Consider the following 15,215-nt stretch of genomic DNA (forward strand, 5'->3'; position numbering starts at 1 on the left):
CGTAAGCAAATGACCCCCAGCTACATGATGCAAATTTGTGTTTCTAAGTCCTTGATTTGACCTTGTGGCTCTTCTATAAGGGTTCTTCCTTGTGTGGTTCTTCCACAAGTTCAGAGTACACCATATTGTTTGATTTATAGAAGAAAAGTCCAAAACATTGATTAGGATTAAGGATTTAATACATTTTCCTTTCCACAGTACCTCACCGTCACCTTTTTCTTTCAAAGCACAAAGGACACGTCAAAGTTGCCGAAGAATCTTTCTATGGCTGGAATGTGTAGTCTTTACTTCAAGAAAGCCATCCCAAAAACTACCTTCATGGCTACGGTTGAAGTCACTTTGATATTATCAATTATCCAAAGTCCTGATGGCTGGCCTTCAAAATGAAATCTGTGAATGAATCTGCTGACCAATGAATCCCTCTGCTGCACATGGCCCACCAAAACACAACCAGTACCTCTGTTCATTACTGTTGCCTTCTCATACCCCCGTGGCACGCATTGTATTGATCTGCTGCAAACCACAACAACAGAACCTCCCCAGACCTTCTACCTTTCAAAAGAGAAACCCAAAACAACGGGATGGGGGCTGAGGTTGATGGAGTCTCTTGTTTCTTTCCCTTCCTGCTGGGAACCTGCAGAAGTCCTTGCATGCAGCTTTAACCTAGAATCACTACATCTGCATTATCCTACCTTGAATTAATTTGCTTACGGCAGTTTGATAAAAACATTTGTTTGTAGGTGGGGGGGGGGGGGGGGGGGGGGGATACAGGAGCTGACTTTTGGGAAGAGGTGAAGCATGTGGTCATTCATGCATGGGACCGACGGACGGACGGACGGACGGACGGACGGATGGACGGGGTTGTTATTGCAGAGCCTGTCTGAGATCCCATTAGACCCTGCAGGCCATTGTCCTCCGCCCCGCGGCCCCGTTGTCCCCGTCCATCAAGCCGCGGCCCACCTAATGCCCTGTGACGGGGAACAATAGCAGACACACACAGAGGACATTCTCTCTGGCCACCTGTCAGTCCGCGTTAGCACCCCATTAAACTCAATCCAACCACCCCCCCCCCCCCCCCCGCCCACCCTCCACCTCCTGTAACCCCCTCCACTCCCCACCTCACCTCACGGACCCCCCCCCCCTCCCCCACATCAAGGCCTGTTCCCGGCTGGTCCAAGCACTTAGCGTACAACTGCTGTACAATTGAGGAACATGACGGGTGCCTTAATCCAAAAGGCGTTTCCACTGGATTCAGATCTGTGTCGTCCAGGAGGAGCAGAGGTCAGGGGTCATCTTGTTCCGTGTAGGCTTTTGACGTTGGGATCGAACCCGGTTCACCTTTTCTTAGGGAGGACAAGAGGTATTTCTGATACCCCCTTAACAGAGAGAGAGAGAGAGAGAGAGAGAGAGAGAGAGAGAGAAGAGAGAGAGGAGAGAGAGAGAGAGAGAAGAGAGAGAGGAGAGAGAGAGAGAGAGAGAGAGAGAGAGAGAGAGAGAGAGAGAGAGAGAGAGAGAGAGAGAGAGAGAGAGAGAGAGAGAGAGAGAGAGAGAGAGAGAGAGAGAGAGAGAGAGAGAGAGAGAGAGAGAGAGATTTCTGGTGCTGAGACCTGAGTTTATGGCATCTCATTCGGTTTTTTGGTGTGAAAATATGTGTGTGCGAGAGAGAAGTTGTGCGTGTTAATCTGTGCAAGAGAGGGAGAGAGTTTGTGTGTGTTTATGTGTCTGTGTATGGAATAGAAATAGAAACAGCTGGGCTTGTGAGTGTTTACAGTAAACAGAATATGACGGAGAAAACCCAACCCTGAGTGCGGTAAAGGCTCAGAATCACGGCCAACTTCACCGCTATCATCACAAAGTTGAACCGCATCAAAGACTCACTTAAACACCAGACCAAGCATCATCACACCAGCTGGGGAGCGAGTGGGACGGTGAACCCACCGAGCGGCTGAAACGGCGTTGGAACGGCGGGTGTGCGGTGGGGAACAGAAGGGTTCTGAACGGAACGGTGCTGCCGTCAGACGCTGGCGTTATGCTGCGTCTTCTCCTCTCACCCGCCTCTCACTTTCTCTCTCTCTCTTTCTCTCTTTCCATCATGCTCTGGGCCACAGAGGAGCACCAAAGCAAACAGAACGCGGGCCCGGGGGGGGGGGGATGAAAGAGAGCAGTGTGTGTTTCAAGGGGAGCACAAACACCACAGCCCTGACTCTACCTCTGCCCCCCCCCCCCCCTCCCTCGTGGCATACTGCCTGTCAGCGGATGGGACTAGGTGATAAGTGAGGTAATGGGGTGTGATTCCCTGAGTAGAATGAAAACCGATGAATGGAGTCGTTCTTTTTGTCTGATATCTGACGTTATACATAGTGCTCCCTGATTATGGATGTTTTCATGTTTGTAACATCTGTGTCTACCTTCTTTTACCAGTCTCAAATTCATGGTTAGTTCCACAAGAAGTTCAACAAAGGTACTGCTCGGACTGGTTCTTTTAACTCTTGCCAAAAACAACATTATCCACATTTACATACTGTACATTTAAATTCTACATATCGTTTAATAACGTAACATATGGGGTCGCCACGTAGACGAGAAACATTACTCGATACAAATGTCAAAAATCAATTTCAGCAAAAAAAGATAGTCAAAAGTCAAAGTCAGGCTCCTGGAACAGGAGCGAAAACCAACCGCCGTTAAAGTAAAAACAAAAAGAGCACAAAAGTCTTGTGAAAAGATGGGTTGCGTAACATTTTCCAGCATATCGTATTTGCCGTCCCACAGAGGACAGCGAGGTCCAATCAGGGGCGAGCGAGCGGCTCAGTGAATGGCGGTGTGTCCCCCCTCATCGGCATGGCTTCTGTCCATCGCCCATCCAGCTTCCTGTGGTCCTTATCTCCTCTTCCATCCCTTCTTTTAGATGCAACAACAACATCAACCTCTTAAACGAAAACAACAACAGAAGGGTAAGTTCTGAATGGCCTCCTCCAGCAAAAGAAAAAAACAACACAAAAAATATACAGTTGGCTCCTACTTTAGCTCATTGACTTTCCATTGCAAATCCAACAGGCACTCACAGCAATCCTTCCCCCCCCTCACCCCAACCCTCCCCCCTTCCCTCCCCCTCCCATCCCACTCCCCCCGATTTCCCCCCTGACCACAGCTATGGCTTTTGGATACAGCAGCAGAGTCTCTCTCTCTCTCTCTCTCGCTCGCTCTCTCGTGTCTGAAGATAATGCCCACCGTTTGTTTTTTGCAAAAGGGGAGAGAGGGAAAAAAAAAGGTTTTGAGCCGTACAGCGTTTAAACCGAACGTCTGACGTTGCGTGCGACCGGCAGCCTATAGTGTACTTCGTGACGAAGAACATGGGGCTGTTTCCCAGGCCTGGGGAACGACTCAATCTTTTCTCCAGGCTCAGGCAGCGCAACCCAGGGCCTCCGCTATGTGTGGGAGACTCGCAGGCAGATGGAAAATTACAGCCGTAATTGTGGAAAAAGAATATCCCAACTGTCACCGATACTATTAAATGCCCTCCCCCGTCCCACAGCCAACCCCCACCCGCCACTTCCATTCATCTACCATATTGTGTAACTCCCTAGGATGAGGGCCTCTGTTATCCAACAGCTAGAATCGTCCAAATGGAGTGACATAATAATGAAGAAACCAAAGAAAGTCAAGAGGCTTTTCAGCAAGACCTCCTGCAACATCTTTAGCTACAGCAGGGGTTCCTCAGAGTGGTGTTCAAACTGAAGCCACATGGGCTTACAACCACAACAACAACAACAACAACAACAGAGTCCATCGGAGCAACAAACAGAAAGACACTGGAGGGAGGGGTTGGGTTTGTTTTCGTCGATTATTGTTCCTTCCCGTCTCTCGGCGACGGGTCCGTTGGGCGACGGGACGTGGGTAGAGTCAATGGGATACTACTACTACTACTACTACTACTGATACTACTACTACTACTACTACTGATACTACTGATACTACAACTACAACTGCTAGGGAGGCATGTGGCTCAGGAGGTAGAGCGGGTTGTCTTGTAACCGGAAGGTTGCTAGTTCGGTCCCCCGGCTCCTCCGAGAGTGTCGAGGTGTCCCTGAGCAAGACACCTCACCCTAACGGCTCCCTACCAGCTGGCTGTCCCCTTGAATAGTTGACTCCGTCGTCGCAGTGTGAATGTGTCCATGAACGGGCGAATGTTGGGCAATATTGTGAAGCTCTTTGAGTGGCCACTGGTTAGAAAGCTCTGTATAAATGCAGTCCATTTACTACTTCTTCTACTTTAACTTCTACTACTGCTGGGCGTGGATTCTTACTGTGGTGTACTGCGGTGCAGCCCTCAGCTGCACTTGCAGGACTTGACGATCATGTTGGAGAGCTGCTCCACTTTGGGGGTCCGGCCGGAGTAGTACAGGATGGTGAGGGGCTCCAGGTCCTGGGGTACGCAGCAGGGCGAGGCCGAGGCCTCGGGGTTCAGGGTGTTGTACAGGCTGAGCAGCTGGGGGGGAGACGGAGAGGGAGAGGGTTTACTCAACACTAGAAGATGAGCGAATTGGTGGAGGAAAATAAAAAAAACTAGGAGGCCTGATTGGAAATGTACACATGAAACATTGAAGATGCCTGATTGGTGTTTTTAATCACATTACTTTGAAGCCCTGTCTTCGTCTACGAAGCGAAACTGCAACAGCTCTTACCGTTTGTCGTTAAAAATGATTCCCAGAAGGGTGCGTTTATTACACCCTTTTCTCCTTCATGAATAACCCATCATATCATCAAGAGCCTATATTATGAGCGTATTCAACGGGTGGCGTGTGTGTATGTGGGGGTGTGTGCTCCACTCACGGTGCTGTGGGTGGTGTCGGAGCTCCTCAGGTAGGGGCAGGGACCCGAGCAGTAGTTGGCGTAGTACCCCTTTGGCTCGTGGATCCACTTCCAGTCCAGGTCTTGACGGAAGTCGATGTAGAGCCGGCGCACGCAGCAGTTCTCCTCCACGTTGCTGTGGGGGAGGCACAAGGCCCAGCCGTTACTGCTACCATTTACCGCCATGGATCCCAGCCTTTGTTTTGCCCAATTCTTAGGTCTGGCGATTTTGGCGTGACTCGAGTATTTCTCTCTTTCTTTTTTTCGCACCGCATCCTCCCTAGTGGCTGCTTGTGAGAGATTACAACGTTTCAGACGGAAGTGGTTACAGTGCCACAAAAATTAACTTTATCGTTGTTGATATTGTTTTATTGAGTAAAATAGCTGCAGTGGAAAAGTGACACGGTACAGTTCGAAACAAAGACCTTCTTTTGGTCCCACACCTTTTACGCGTCGTGTCTACATATAATGTACTGTTTGTTAGTAGTAGTAGCTTGTTTGTGGTAGCAGCAGCAGCAGTAGCAGCAGCAGAAGTAGTACTTGTAGGCGTGGTGGTGGTGGCACTACTAGTAGTAATAGTAGTAGCAGCAGTGGTGGTGCTGGTAGTGGTGGTTGCAGTAGCCTTAGCAGGAGGAGGAGAGGAGGAGGAGGAGGAGTAGTAGTAGGAGTATTAGCAGCAGTGGTGGTGTTTGTAGTAGTAGGAGGAGGAGTATAAGCAGTAGTGGTGATGTTGGTAGTAGTAGTAGTAGTTTTAGTAGCAATCATGCTAGTAAGCACTCGGCTGTCTTACGTGAAGCAGTAGTTGGTGTCCAGGGCTCTCTTGCGCCGGCGGTGGGACTGGTTCTCCAGGCGGTGGGGGGGGATCATCATGAGGATGAGGTGGGGCAGGTACAGGTCCTTCTGCCTCTTGGGCCGGTCGGGGTCAATGGGCCGCTGTTCTTCATTGTCCCCTTCGGCCCCTGGGGACAGAAACCCTCAGGTCAGAAGGCCCAGACTAAGAGTGGAAGGTTTTAAGGCAGAATGTGGCTCAGGAGGTTGAGCGGCTTGGCTGGTAAACAAAAGGTGGCTAGTTAGATCCCCGGCTCCTCCTAGTGTCGAGTTGTCCCTGTGCAAGACGCCTCACCCTCACTGCTCCCGTCGCCTTGCATGGTCGACACCGCCGTCGGCGTGTGATTGTGTAAAGGAATGGGGCAATATTGTAAAGCTCTTCGAGTGGCCACGGGTCAGAAAAGGGCTGTATAAATGCAGTCAAGTGGTTCATTTTTAACAAGACAAACCGTGAAAGGATTGCCGATATTTCCAATACCTACTTAGTGCCAGAAAGGTATCTTTCTGCTCAGAACCACACACTGACGGTTCCTTGTCCGGGCCTCGAATGAGGATAAACGAGTGTCTGCCTCCTCACCTTTGAACTTGACCTCCAGGACCTCGTTCACGTTGTCGTTGATGTCACCGTTGGGGTTGAAGGTGTGGCAGGGGCAGTGCACGCTCATCTCCAGCCCCAGGTTGGTTCCTTGGTGGAAGAAAAATCACACCACAAAGAAAAACACATGAACATTGTCATCTCCAAATAAGGCTGCATCTCTCCCTCAGGAGAAAAGTACTTATTGTTCATCTCGATGCACCACAGAAAAACCGCAAAACATCTTCAATTTCCACGCTTTCATCAAACCCAGACGGGACGATTTAGCAACAACCGAGAAGATGGTTATAGGAACTAAGTCGGCAGATGTTCCTAGCAACGGCAGTGCGGTGTCTGGCGGTGGCTTGCGGTCGACCTCTCACCTCTCTTCATCAGCCACTCCCGCACCGTCTCGGTGACGTCGAAGGAGACCCACTCCGGGGTTCCTCTGGTGAGGACGTTCTTGGCTCCGATGTAGCGCTGTTTCCCGATGTGCTCATTGGGCCGAAGGATCTGAAACACAAACCAGGAGCCGTCACTCGTTGTGCCTCGCCGGTGGAAGTGTGTGGCGGGCATGGCCAGAATGTGGTACGTGGCTTAGGAGGAAGAGCGGGTTGACTGGCAACCAGAAGGTTGCCAGTGTCGAGGTGTCCCAGAGAAGACTCAGACGAACTGGCTGTCGCCTTGCATGGCTGACACTGCCGTCACTGTGTGAATGTTTGCATGAATGGGGGAATGTTAGGCGATATTATAAAGCACTTTGAGTGGCCACTGGTTAGAAAAGCGCTGATGGTTATTCACACTCTTGGCGGGAGGTTCTATAGTTTTTGTTTAAGCCGATGAAAAGTGGTGGCACTGAGAACCTGCACTGGAAGTCATCAACTTTTCTTTTTTTTACAGACTTCATAATTGGCAAGCAATCGTTCCCAGCCTCGGTGTACACACAGACCCTTTATGATAACCATGTGGACATATCATATATTTCACAACCTTAATGTGGTTTGATTAGGAGGTAGCAGATTTACTAAAGAGTCCCAAAAAAGCTTTCTGCAACATGGCTTGGGTTGCACTGGATGTGAAGTCTGATACCTCACCATCCCAGGAACCACAATCTGGTTCTCCTTCCCTTCTCCACTTTAAACCATTGTGTTTCATGTATGTGACCTTATCGTTTACCGTTGATTTTATGATCTTCCCCAATTGACCATCTGGGATACTAAAGGGTCTCTTTAGCTCTTTAACTTCACACATTCACAACACAAGAACATAAGATCTTCCCACCAAACTGTTAGAAGAAATGTACGTTGCTTAGCTATGGCAAAGCTCTCCCGTTGCCACCGCGACAAACCCTCCTGGAATAAGCCATGTCCCGCCAAAACCTCGGCTTTTATGCAGAAGCGTCAGCCAAGACGTTGCAAAATCCTTTTAAAAGCATCTGCCTCTGTTCAGCTGTTGTTTTATTCATGCTAGATCCTGTGATGCGATCAATCGAATGCTTTGATGGCTCTCACACCACTCACATGCAGTCACTTTGGATAAAAGAGTCTGCAAAATGACTAAATGTAAATGGACTGCATTTATATAGCGCTTTTTTTGTAGCCAGAGGCTACCCAAAGCGCTTTACAATATTGCCTGATATCCCCCGTTCATTCATACACCGACGGCGGTGTCAGCCATGCAAGGCGACAGCCAGCTCGTCGGGAGCAGTTAGGGTTAGGTGCCTTACTGAGGGACACCTTGACACTCGAACGAGCAACCTTGAGGTTACCAGCCAACCCGCTCTACCTCCTGAGCTACATGCCGCTGTAGCAGGGGTATCACAGGTACTGGGTAGAAGGGCATGGAGATGGTACCTTTACACACCTGGTAGAGCTCTATCCTCTGTTCGTTCCTCCGGGCGGTGGGGTTGGGGACACGCAGGGCCCTGAACTCAGCCCTGAAGAGGTTGGTGGCGTTCCTCTCCATGGTGGACACGTTGAAGCGGAACCCTTTTGAGGTGATGCCTTTGGGGCAGGAGGGAAGGTCGTCTGTGACGAAGGGACAACACAGCACAGAAGAGTCAGAGAATTTTATGAAGATAATCGTTTTGTTTAGGTTGCTTCTCGTTTTGGTTTGGTGGGAGGAAATAAGAGATTGTGTTAGTTTGTTGAAAGGTCTGTCATCTGGGGGGAGTCTTGTGGTTAAAACGTCAAGTTGAACTGCTGCTCTTTCGAGCTGAAGAATACATGTTGACGCTATTTTGGATTTCAACTCTCCTTTAAGCCTGAGGCATGAGATCTACATGTCCACCTTTTTCGAGTAAATAAATGATTGCATGATATGATACAACATGAAATATTGACTAAGGCCTAGTCAATTATAATCTAATAATATAATATTCTGTTATATTTTGAAGCAACAGGGAGGTTTTCTAACCAGAAAGCGGTTCTGTAATTCAATTTCCTCAATTTCCGAAAAACAAAACAAAACTATGAATGGAGTGTTCCGGTGATTCTGCGTCACTGAGAAGCAAACTTAGGACTCTAGAACAAAAAGGGTCGTGAGGGATACGTTTGTCTGTGATTGAACAAATAGCTCCGTCATTGAGTTTGACGCACACAGTCAACAAAGGAACTCACAACGCTTCAATAAGAATCGGACCACAACAAACTGCGAACACATCCATGGCCCAATCTTTAACACTCAAACCCCTTCTTGTTTGAAACTCCAGTGGCAGTTTGGGGGTAGAAACTAGGCAGTGGTCTGAAGTGTGTAAAAACACTGTACGGATGTAGGTGTTAGTGTTGACATTTACTCAAAGCCAATTTGACAGTGACACAAATGTCCAAACTTGCATGTGAACAGTTTAAATAACTTTAGTGTCATCAAATGTTCCATATGTTTAAAACGGTATATGGAGTTCCGCTCAACCAGAGGAGAACCTGAAAACAAACAGCAAAGCAACCTGTTTAAGTCCAGAGAGGAGGTGATGCAATAGACTTGGCCCAGGTCCACACACACGTGCACACACACACACACACACACACACACACACACACACACACACACACACACACACACACACACACACACACACACACACACACACACACACACACACACACACACACACACACACACACACACGGTAACATTCATACCATTCAAGTGTGACTCAGTCGGGCCATCTTGTATGAATTCCCATGCTGTAATTAACTGTTGTATAAGACTCCTTGCAGGCATGAGTGCACCATTGCCCTGCAAAGCCCAGAACAGCCAATAGGTAGTCAACACGATGCCAAACAGGCCAAACTATAGGCCTGGTGGCAGCAGTGCTTTGGCAACATAGTCTAGTGGGTCGACCAGACAGAAGGTTCATGGTTCAAACCCCTGTATCGTTAGTCGTCAGCCATCCCTGGGCAAGACCCCTCACCCCGTACCTGCTCAAAGTGGAAAAACCCTCTAAGACGCTTTGGAAAATAGTGTCTACCTTGTGTTTACATTTAGATGTAAATAAGGACATACTGTCTCGCAGACTGAACTATATCAGAATCGTTGTAAATAAACGGATAAAACCATGAGGATCACGGTGGTAAACCCCAGCGGGGGACCGACTAGATAATACTGGGGATGTTGACTGTTGCGATATTGAATAATGTGGTTTAGGGGAAGCTGTGCGCGCGTTGCCAAGCAGGCAATAAACGAGGGAAAGTATTTCCTCAATAATATTTGACCATGTTTATATTGTCCGGCTCACTCAACGGTTTCACCCCGACCACAATAAAATAAGCAGCCAGCGCGTTGACTCGCACTTTTCCAGAATGTTCCCCTGCAGTCATTCCTCCACTCGAGATATATTCATCAACCAGCCCCCCCCCCCCCCCCCCCCCCAACCCACCACTACCTCCTCCCCCCCTCTATAAGCACACACACAATTAAGAGAAAGGGAGAAGAAAAAGGGAGAGAAGGGAGTTTCCCCTAATCAGGAGCCCCTTGCCTCCGCTCCATTTTCCTGTCCACCCCCCCCCCCCCCCCCCCCCACACACACACACAAACCCCCCCCCCCCCCCCCCCCCTTCTCCTCATCCGTCCGGGCAGATGTCCCTCTCATTTGAGGCTAACAACTGGAACGGATACGGGAACATCTGGGGAGAGGGACAAGGTCCGCACGGAGGAGGGGGGGGGGGGGAAGAGAGAGAGAGAGAGAGAGAGAGAGAGAGAGAGAGAGAGAGAGAGAGAGAGAGAGAGAGAGAGAGAGAGAGAGAGAGAGAGAGAGAGAGAGAGAGAGAGAGAGAGAGAGAGAGAGAGAGAGAGAGAGAGAGAGAGAGAGAGAGAGACTCACATAATAGGGTTGCCTCATTGTAGACAAACTGTGAGAATAAATAAATGAAAGATCAGCAATATTTCCAGGAACTTAAGTTAAATGTAGAAATTACTTTTTGTCTGGAATACAATGATCTATGGTCTAGACTCTATATTGCGATACATTCAGCAGCAAAGGACGATGTGCAGCTTGAAACATTAATGTTTCCCCATGTTTACCACCATTTCGGCACTTGGCACTCTGTGCTACCTATCTGGCGCGTAATTACGCTGCGCAACCAACCCGGCGGGAAGCGATGCTGCCACACTACTCACTGTTCTCCGGAGGTCCAGAGACCATGTTGAACTTATAGATTTCCTTGGCGTAGTACTCGGTCTCCGTGTTGTCCTGGCCACAGCTCTGCTGGCGTTCCCGGCCCAGCTCCTCCAGTAGCTCCCTGGTGCTGTTGTACAGCGCCTGGATCTGATAGGTCACGTTGCTAGGTCCGAGTGACTGGGGCGGACTGGTCAGTCTCAGTTTGCTCAGGATCTGACCCCGGATCGCCTCGACCCTCTTCCTCTTCACATGGTCGATGTCAACCGTGGCACAGGTCGAAAGGGACAGACTCAGCGTCACGCAGTTGAGCAGCAGGACAAACAGAACGGCTTTACCCAAATGCATCTTTTTCTCTGCATTTGGTTTTGTCCAACACGTTTAATGTTGGGGTTCACAGGGTTCGCGTAAAAGTATTCTGGACGCCAAATTAGACACGCTGTTGTTTGGTTGTGACCGAGACGCCTCTGACTGGATGGAGATCGCGTACCCTGCTGCTTTTCGTTTGAGTTTTCCCTTCTGTGTTATCAACAGAAATCCAGTTAAACGTTCGCCCTGCAGACATTATTCAACTCAAAAGTCCGGCGAGACGAAATCACCAGCCCTACAGACCCTACAGGCCTGTATACCATATCCCGGTACACAATATCCATTCAAAAGTTGCCGTGCGCCTCAACAGGTTTTCCATCGTCCGAACAGCAGCCCCTATACTCTTACGTGGTCCAGCACTTCGACATCTTTCTTTAGTTTCTTCCGTTTTTTTCTCATGAACGAGCAGGCTGGCAGTGACAGTGTGGAGATTGACTCGGATTGAGAGGGTCCGGAGTGCTGTCACTCTGCAGAGGTGGGCTGTGGGACCCCGAGCGTGTGTTTTTATACCAGCGGGCGGGCTTCTCTGGTGGGGAAGGGGGGGGGGGTGTAAGAGGGGATGGAGGAGGGACCGCAGGACGTCCCAGAAGAGTGGAATTCTCTCAAAAAGAGAGAGAGAGGAAAAAAAGTTGTGCGTTCCACTACTCATGCAACAAACATCCAACGTGACATTACAGCCGTTTCAGGGGTAAACTGTAGGTCAGGTTACGTTTTTTAACTCTTGGTACCCCGCAAAATCGGAATGTTTTGACTCATGACTGTTATTCTCTGAAGGTTTGTGTCGGTGTTATTTGAGGACGACCTTTGAACATTGAAGGAGGTTCAAACTCAATCGACATTTTAAATTTTTTGGGTCTCAGTGTGCATATTTTAATTATAATTATTAAATAATATATGAGACACTTAATTTACTTCCGAACAGTTTATGAGGTATGGGGTTTGACCGTTAAAGTACAGTGCAGTACGCTGCTCCCCCTAGTGGTCGGACACGGTGCGATTTTTTACTCTCTTTATTCACACTGCCCCTGCTTTCCTTTTCCAACCTTTGTTATTTACGCTTAAGCTATCCGTGCTATAATGCAGTTTTCCCGAGACATTCAGGCATTATTTTGGCGTCGAATGACCCTATACGTTCATACAGTGTATAAACTGGCCCTCGATTCCCATGCCTCTTACAGGTCAGAGGTCACTCAGCCGCTGGGTTCTTAGATTAATACATCAGGCCCTAAATGACCATCTACCACGTACCAGCAGATCACCCCTCACGGGTCGGAATGTGGGGAAGGAAAGCAGAAGAATCCCATCCATTCCAATCTATTTTAGGACTAGTTGTTGTTTCAACGGGAATGCAATCGCACAATCAGCCAAACAGTAGAAAACATGAGTAGGCCTACTCCTAGTAGTGCTTAGACACCAGGTTGTGATTTAGACCAATCGGAAGGGTTTCAGTGAGGTCATCTGAAGTTCCATACCAATATTTTTCAAGCCACCATCTTGGTATTTCTTGCTCAGTTATTTTAGAATGACCAGGCGACCAGTTCTTCTAGATTAACCGGGCGACCAGTTGTTAGTATGCTTACCCTAACGGTGAGAGAGCCCCAAAATGGTGGGGGCTCTCAAAGAAATCGTGTCGAACCTTCCTGTGCTGATCGTAAGAGCCGATAGCTCAAGGATGCGCAACACGCATGCAGTAGTTATGCGAGAAGATGCGAAACGAAATGACTCATGTCCTAAAGGTTTTTGGTTATCAACAGTGTTTGAACTTCACTCTAATCAGAACAATTTTTTTTTCCTTTCCAGAGAGACTGGACTACAAGCTGAGATGGCGCTGGCACCTTAATGATATGCTGGGTCACTCATTGATAAAACGGCTGTTGTTATTTTTGGGTGACGTATGCCTTTAAGAACTCAACATGGCGACTGGTATTTCAGTAACTGTGTGTGTGTGTGTGTGTGTGTGTGTGTGTGTGTGTGTGTGTGTGTGTCTGTGTCTGTGTCTGTGTGTGTGTGTGTGTGTGTGTGTGTGTGTGTGTGTGTGTGTACGCATACGCATATGACGGCCTTCGTAAAATGCCCAAATAAGGCCACTAATGTTGGTATCCTGCCTTGATGTTGAACGAACAACGCTGGAATAACCCTTATATCATATTCCCTTATCTTGCCCATTATTCACTGCATCACCATGCTACGGCTGCGGCTAGCTCTGCCACATCTCAAAATGATACTCTACATGTGCAGGGACGTCAACATTACATCACGCGTTTCTGACTCTGTCATCCTTCCCGGTAACCGACGTTCTCTGGGAGAATACCTGATAGATGGTACTTATATTTAACACCGAAGGATTTCTGTGGACTGTTGTGGCTGTTGTGTGTTGTTGTTGTTGTGATGAATAGCAATGAATATGGCGACCATCATATACAGGAACTAATCACTTTGAAGCATAATATACTATCTAGCGACTGTGTGTTCTGGTTCGGTTCTCTGAAGTGGTTCCGGAATGTTCCATGGAACCTTCGGAGCATTCCATGGAACTCTCAGAGCGCTCCATTCATAAGGTGCCGTCTCCCCTACTTGTTTTGGGTGAGGGGCCCCTCCAGAACTCCAGGGGCCAAGGCCGGTCTATTTGAGGAGCCCCAAAGCAGCGGCGGGTGAATGATATGTTCGACCCTCCGCAGATGTGGACTATTTTTGGGACCCCTGTCGCACACACAGGAGCCTCTGGCAATGCTCACTGACGTTCCCACACTGGCCCCCAAACACACACACACATACAGATAAAGACACACACACACACACACACACACACACACACAGACACACAGACACAAACGCATACACGCACACACACACATTCAAGGACACACACACACACACACACACACACACACACACACACACACACACACACACACACACACACACACACACACACACACACACACACACACACACACACACACACACAACCGCATTCTCCCCTCGTTGTTACATCATTTTAACAGTCACGGCAAAAATGTGGTGGCTGTTTCCTCTCCCCGGAGAGCTCGGCGAGAATGTGGCAGTTGGCAGAACCAAGCACATTTTTCTTAAATGATTAACCTATATCTCAAGTGGCTATTTTAGTCTTTGGAATTTCAAGATTTCAAGTAATCTGAGGACTTGTGGGACAGTTGTGGAAAGTATTTGGTAGAAGATTTAATAGTTGATTATTTGTGTGTCAAGTCAAAATAAATGAACGTCGAATGTTTCAATTTTGTAGGTGTCTCTGCATTCGCTACGTTTGCAAACCATCTGGACTTTTGGCGCAGGCCAAACGTGGTCGATTAACAATATAACCACTAGAGGGCGCAAGTCAACAAACAATGCCTTGTTTTCTAGAGCGCAACGGCATGGAAAGTTATTACCCCATAGATGACCTTTTACATTAGCCTTAACATCTGCCACACATAGTGGGATGAATCTATGAATGATTTTTTTAATATCATTTTTTATAATTTTACAGTAGAGGATTAAAAAAAAGGGATGACAACAATAATGATTATTCATATATGTGTGTGTCTGTGTGTGTACATACTTAGATTATTTAGTAAAAATAATTTTAGTTTTAAATATTATGTATATATATGGTATTTAAATCCTACCCTTGAAGATAGCCCTGGCGTGTGTGTGTGTGTGTGTGTGTGTGTGTGTGTGTGTGTGTGTGTGTGTGTGTGTGTGTGTGTGTGTGTGTGTGTGTGTGTGTGTGTGTGTGTGTGTGTGTCTCTCTCTCTCTGGTCAGGTGCATGGCCCCTGACTGCTCTTTACCAGTTGGCCCCCAGATGTGGGCCCTAAAGACACACACACACACACACACACACACACCGTCTAGCCAGGGACTGTGTCTGGGGCAGAGCGATGATGTCATAATCCTGCCCCCCCCCCCCCCCCCCACACACACACACACACACACACACACACACACACACACACACACAC

At 48.3% G+C, this 15,215-nt stretch overlaps 1 protein-coding gene across 2 annotated transcripts; it reads right to left on the reverse strand.

Moving 5' to 3' along the window:
• Positions 1-2,462: 2,462 nt before the first annotated feature.
• On the reverse strand, positions 2,463-11,741 carry LOC115534165 (transforming growth factor beta-3 proprotein). Of its 2 annotated transcripts, XM_030344909.1 has the most exons (8): positions 10,871-11,741; positions 8,117-8,280; positions 6,637-6,766; positions 6,257-6,364; positions 5,642-5,810; positions 4,834-4,987; positions 4,308-4,489; positions 2,463-2,929 (listed from the first exon to the last, which is right to left on the reverse strand). In XM_030344909.1, exons 1-7 carry the CDS (start codon positions 11,214-11,216, stop codon positions 4,331-4,333), a joined length of 1,230 nt encoding a protein of 409 aa, XP_030200769.1. In that variant the 5' UTR covers positions 11,217-11,741; the 3' UTR covers positions 2,463-2,929; positions 4,308-4,330. The 2 variants fall into 2 exon arrangements, with proteins under 2 accessions (XP_030200769.1, XP_030200768.1); XM_030344908.1 differs by having other exon boundaries at positions 2,463-4,489.
• Between the last annotated feature and the right edge of the window lie 3,474 nt (positions 11,742-15,215).

This window comes from Gadus morhua, chromosome 21, assembly GCF_902167405.1.
Source record: "Gadus morhua chromosome 21, gadMor3.0, whole genome shotgun sequence".
NCBI lineage: Eukaryota > Metazoa > Chordata > Actinopteri > Gadiformes > Gadidae > Gadus > Gadus morhua.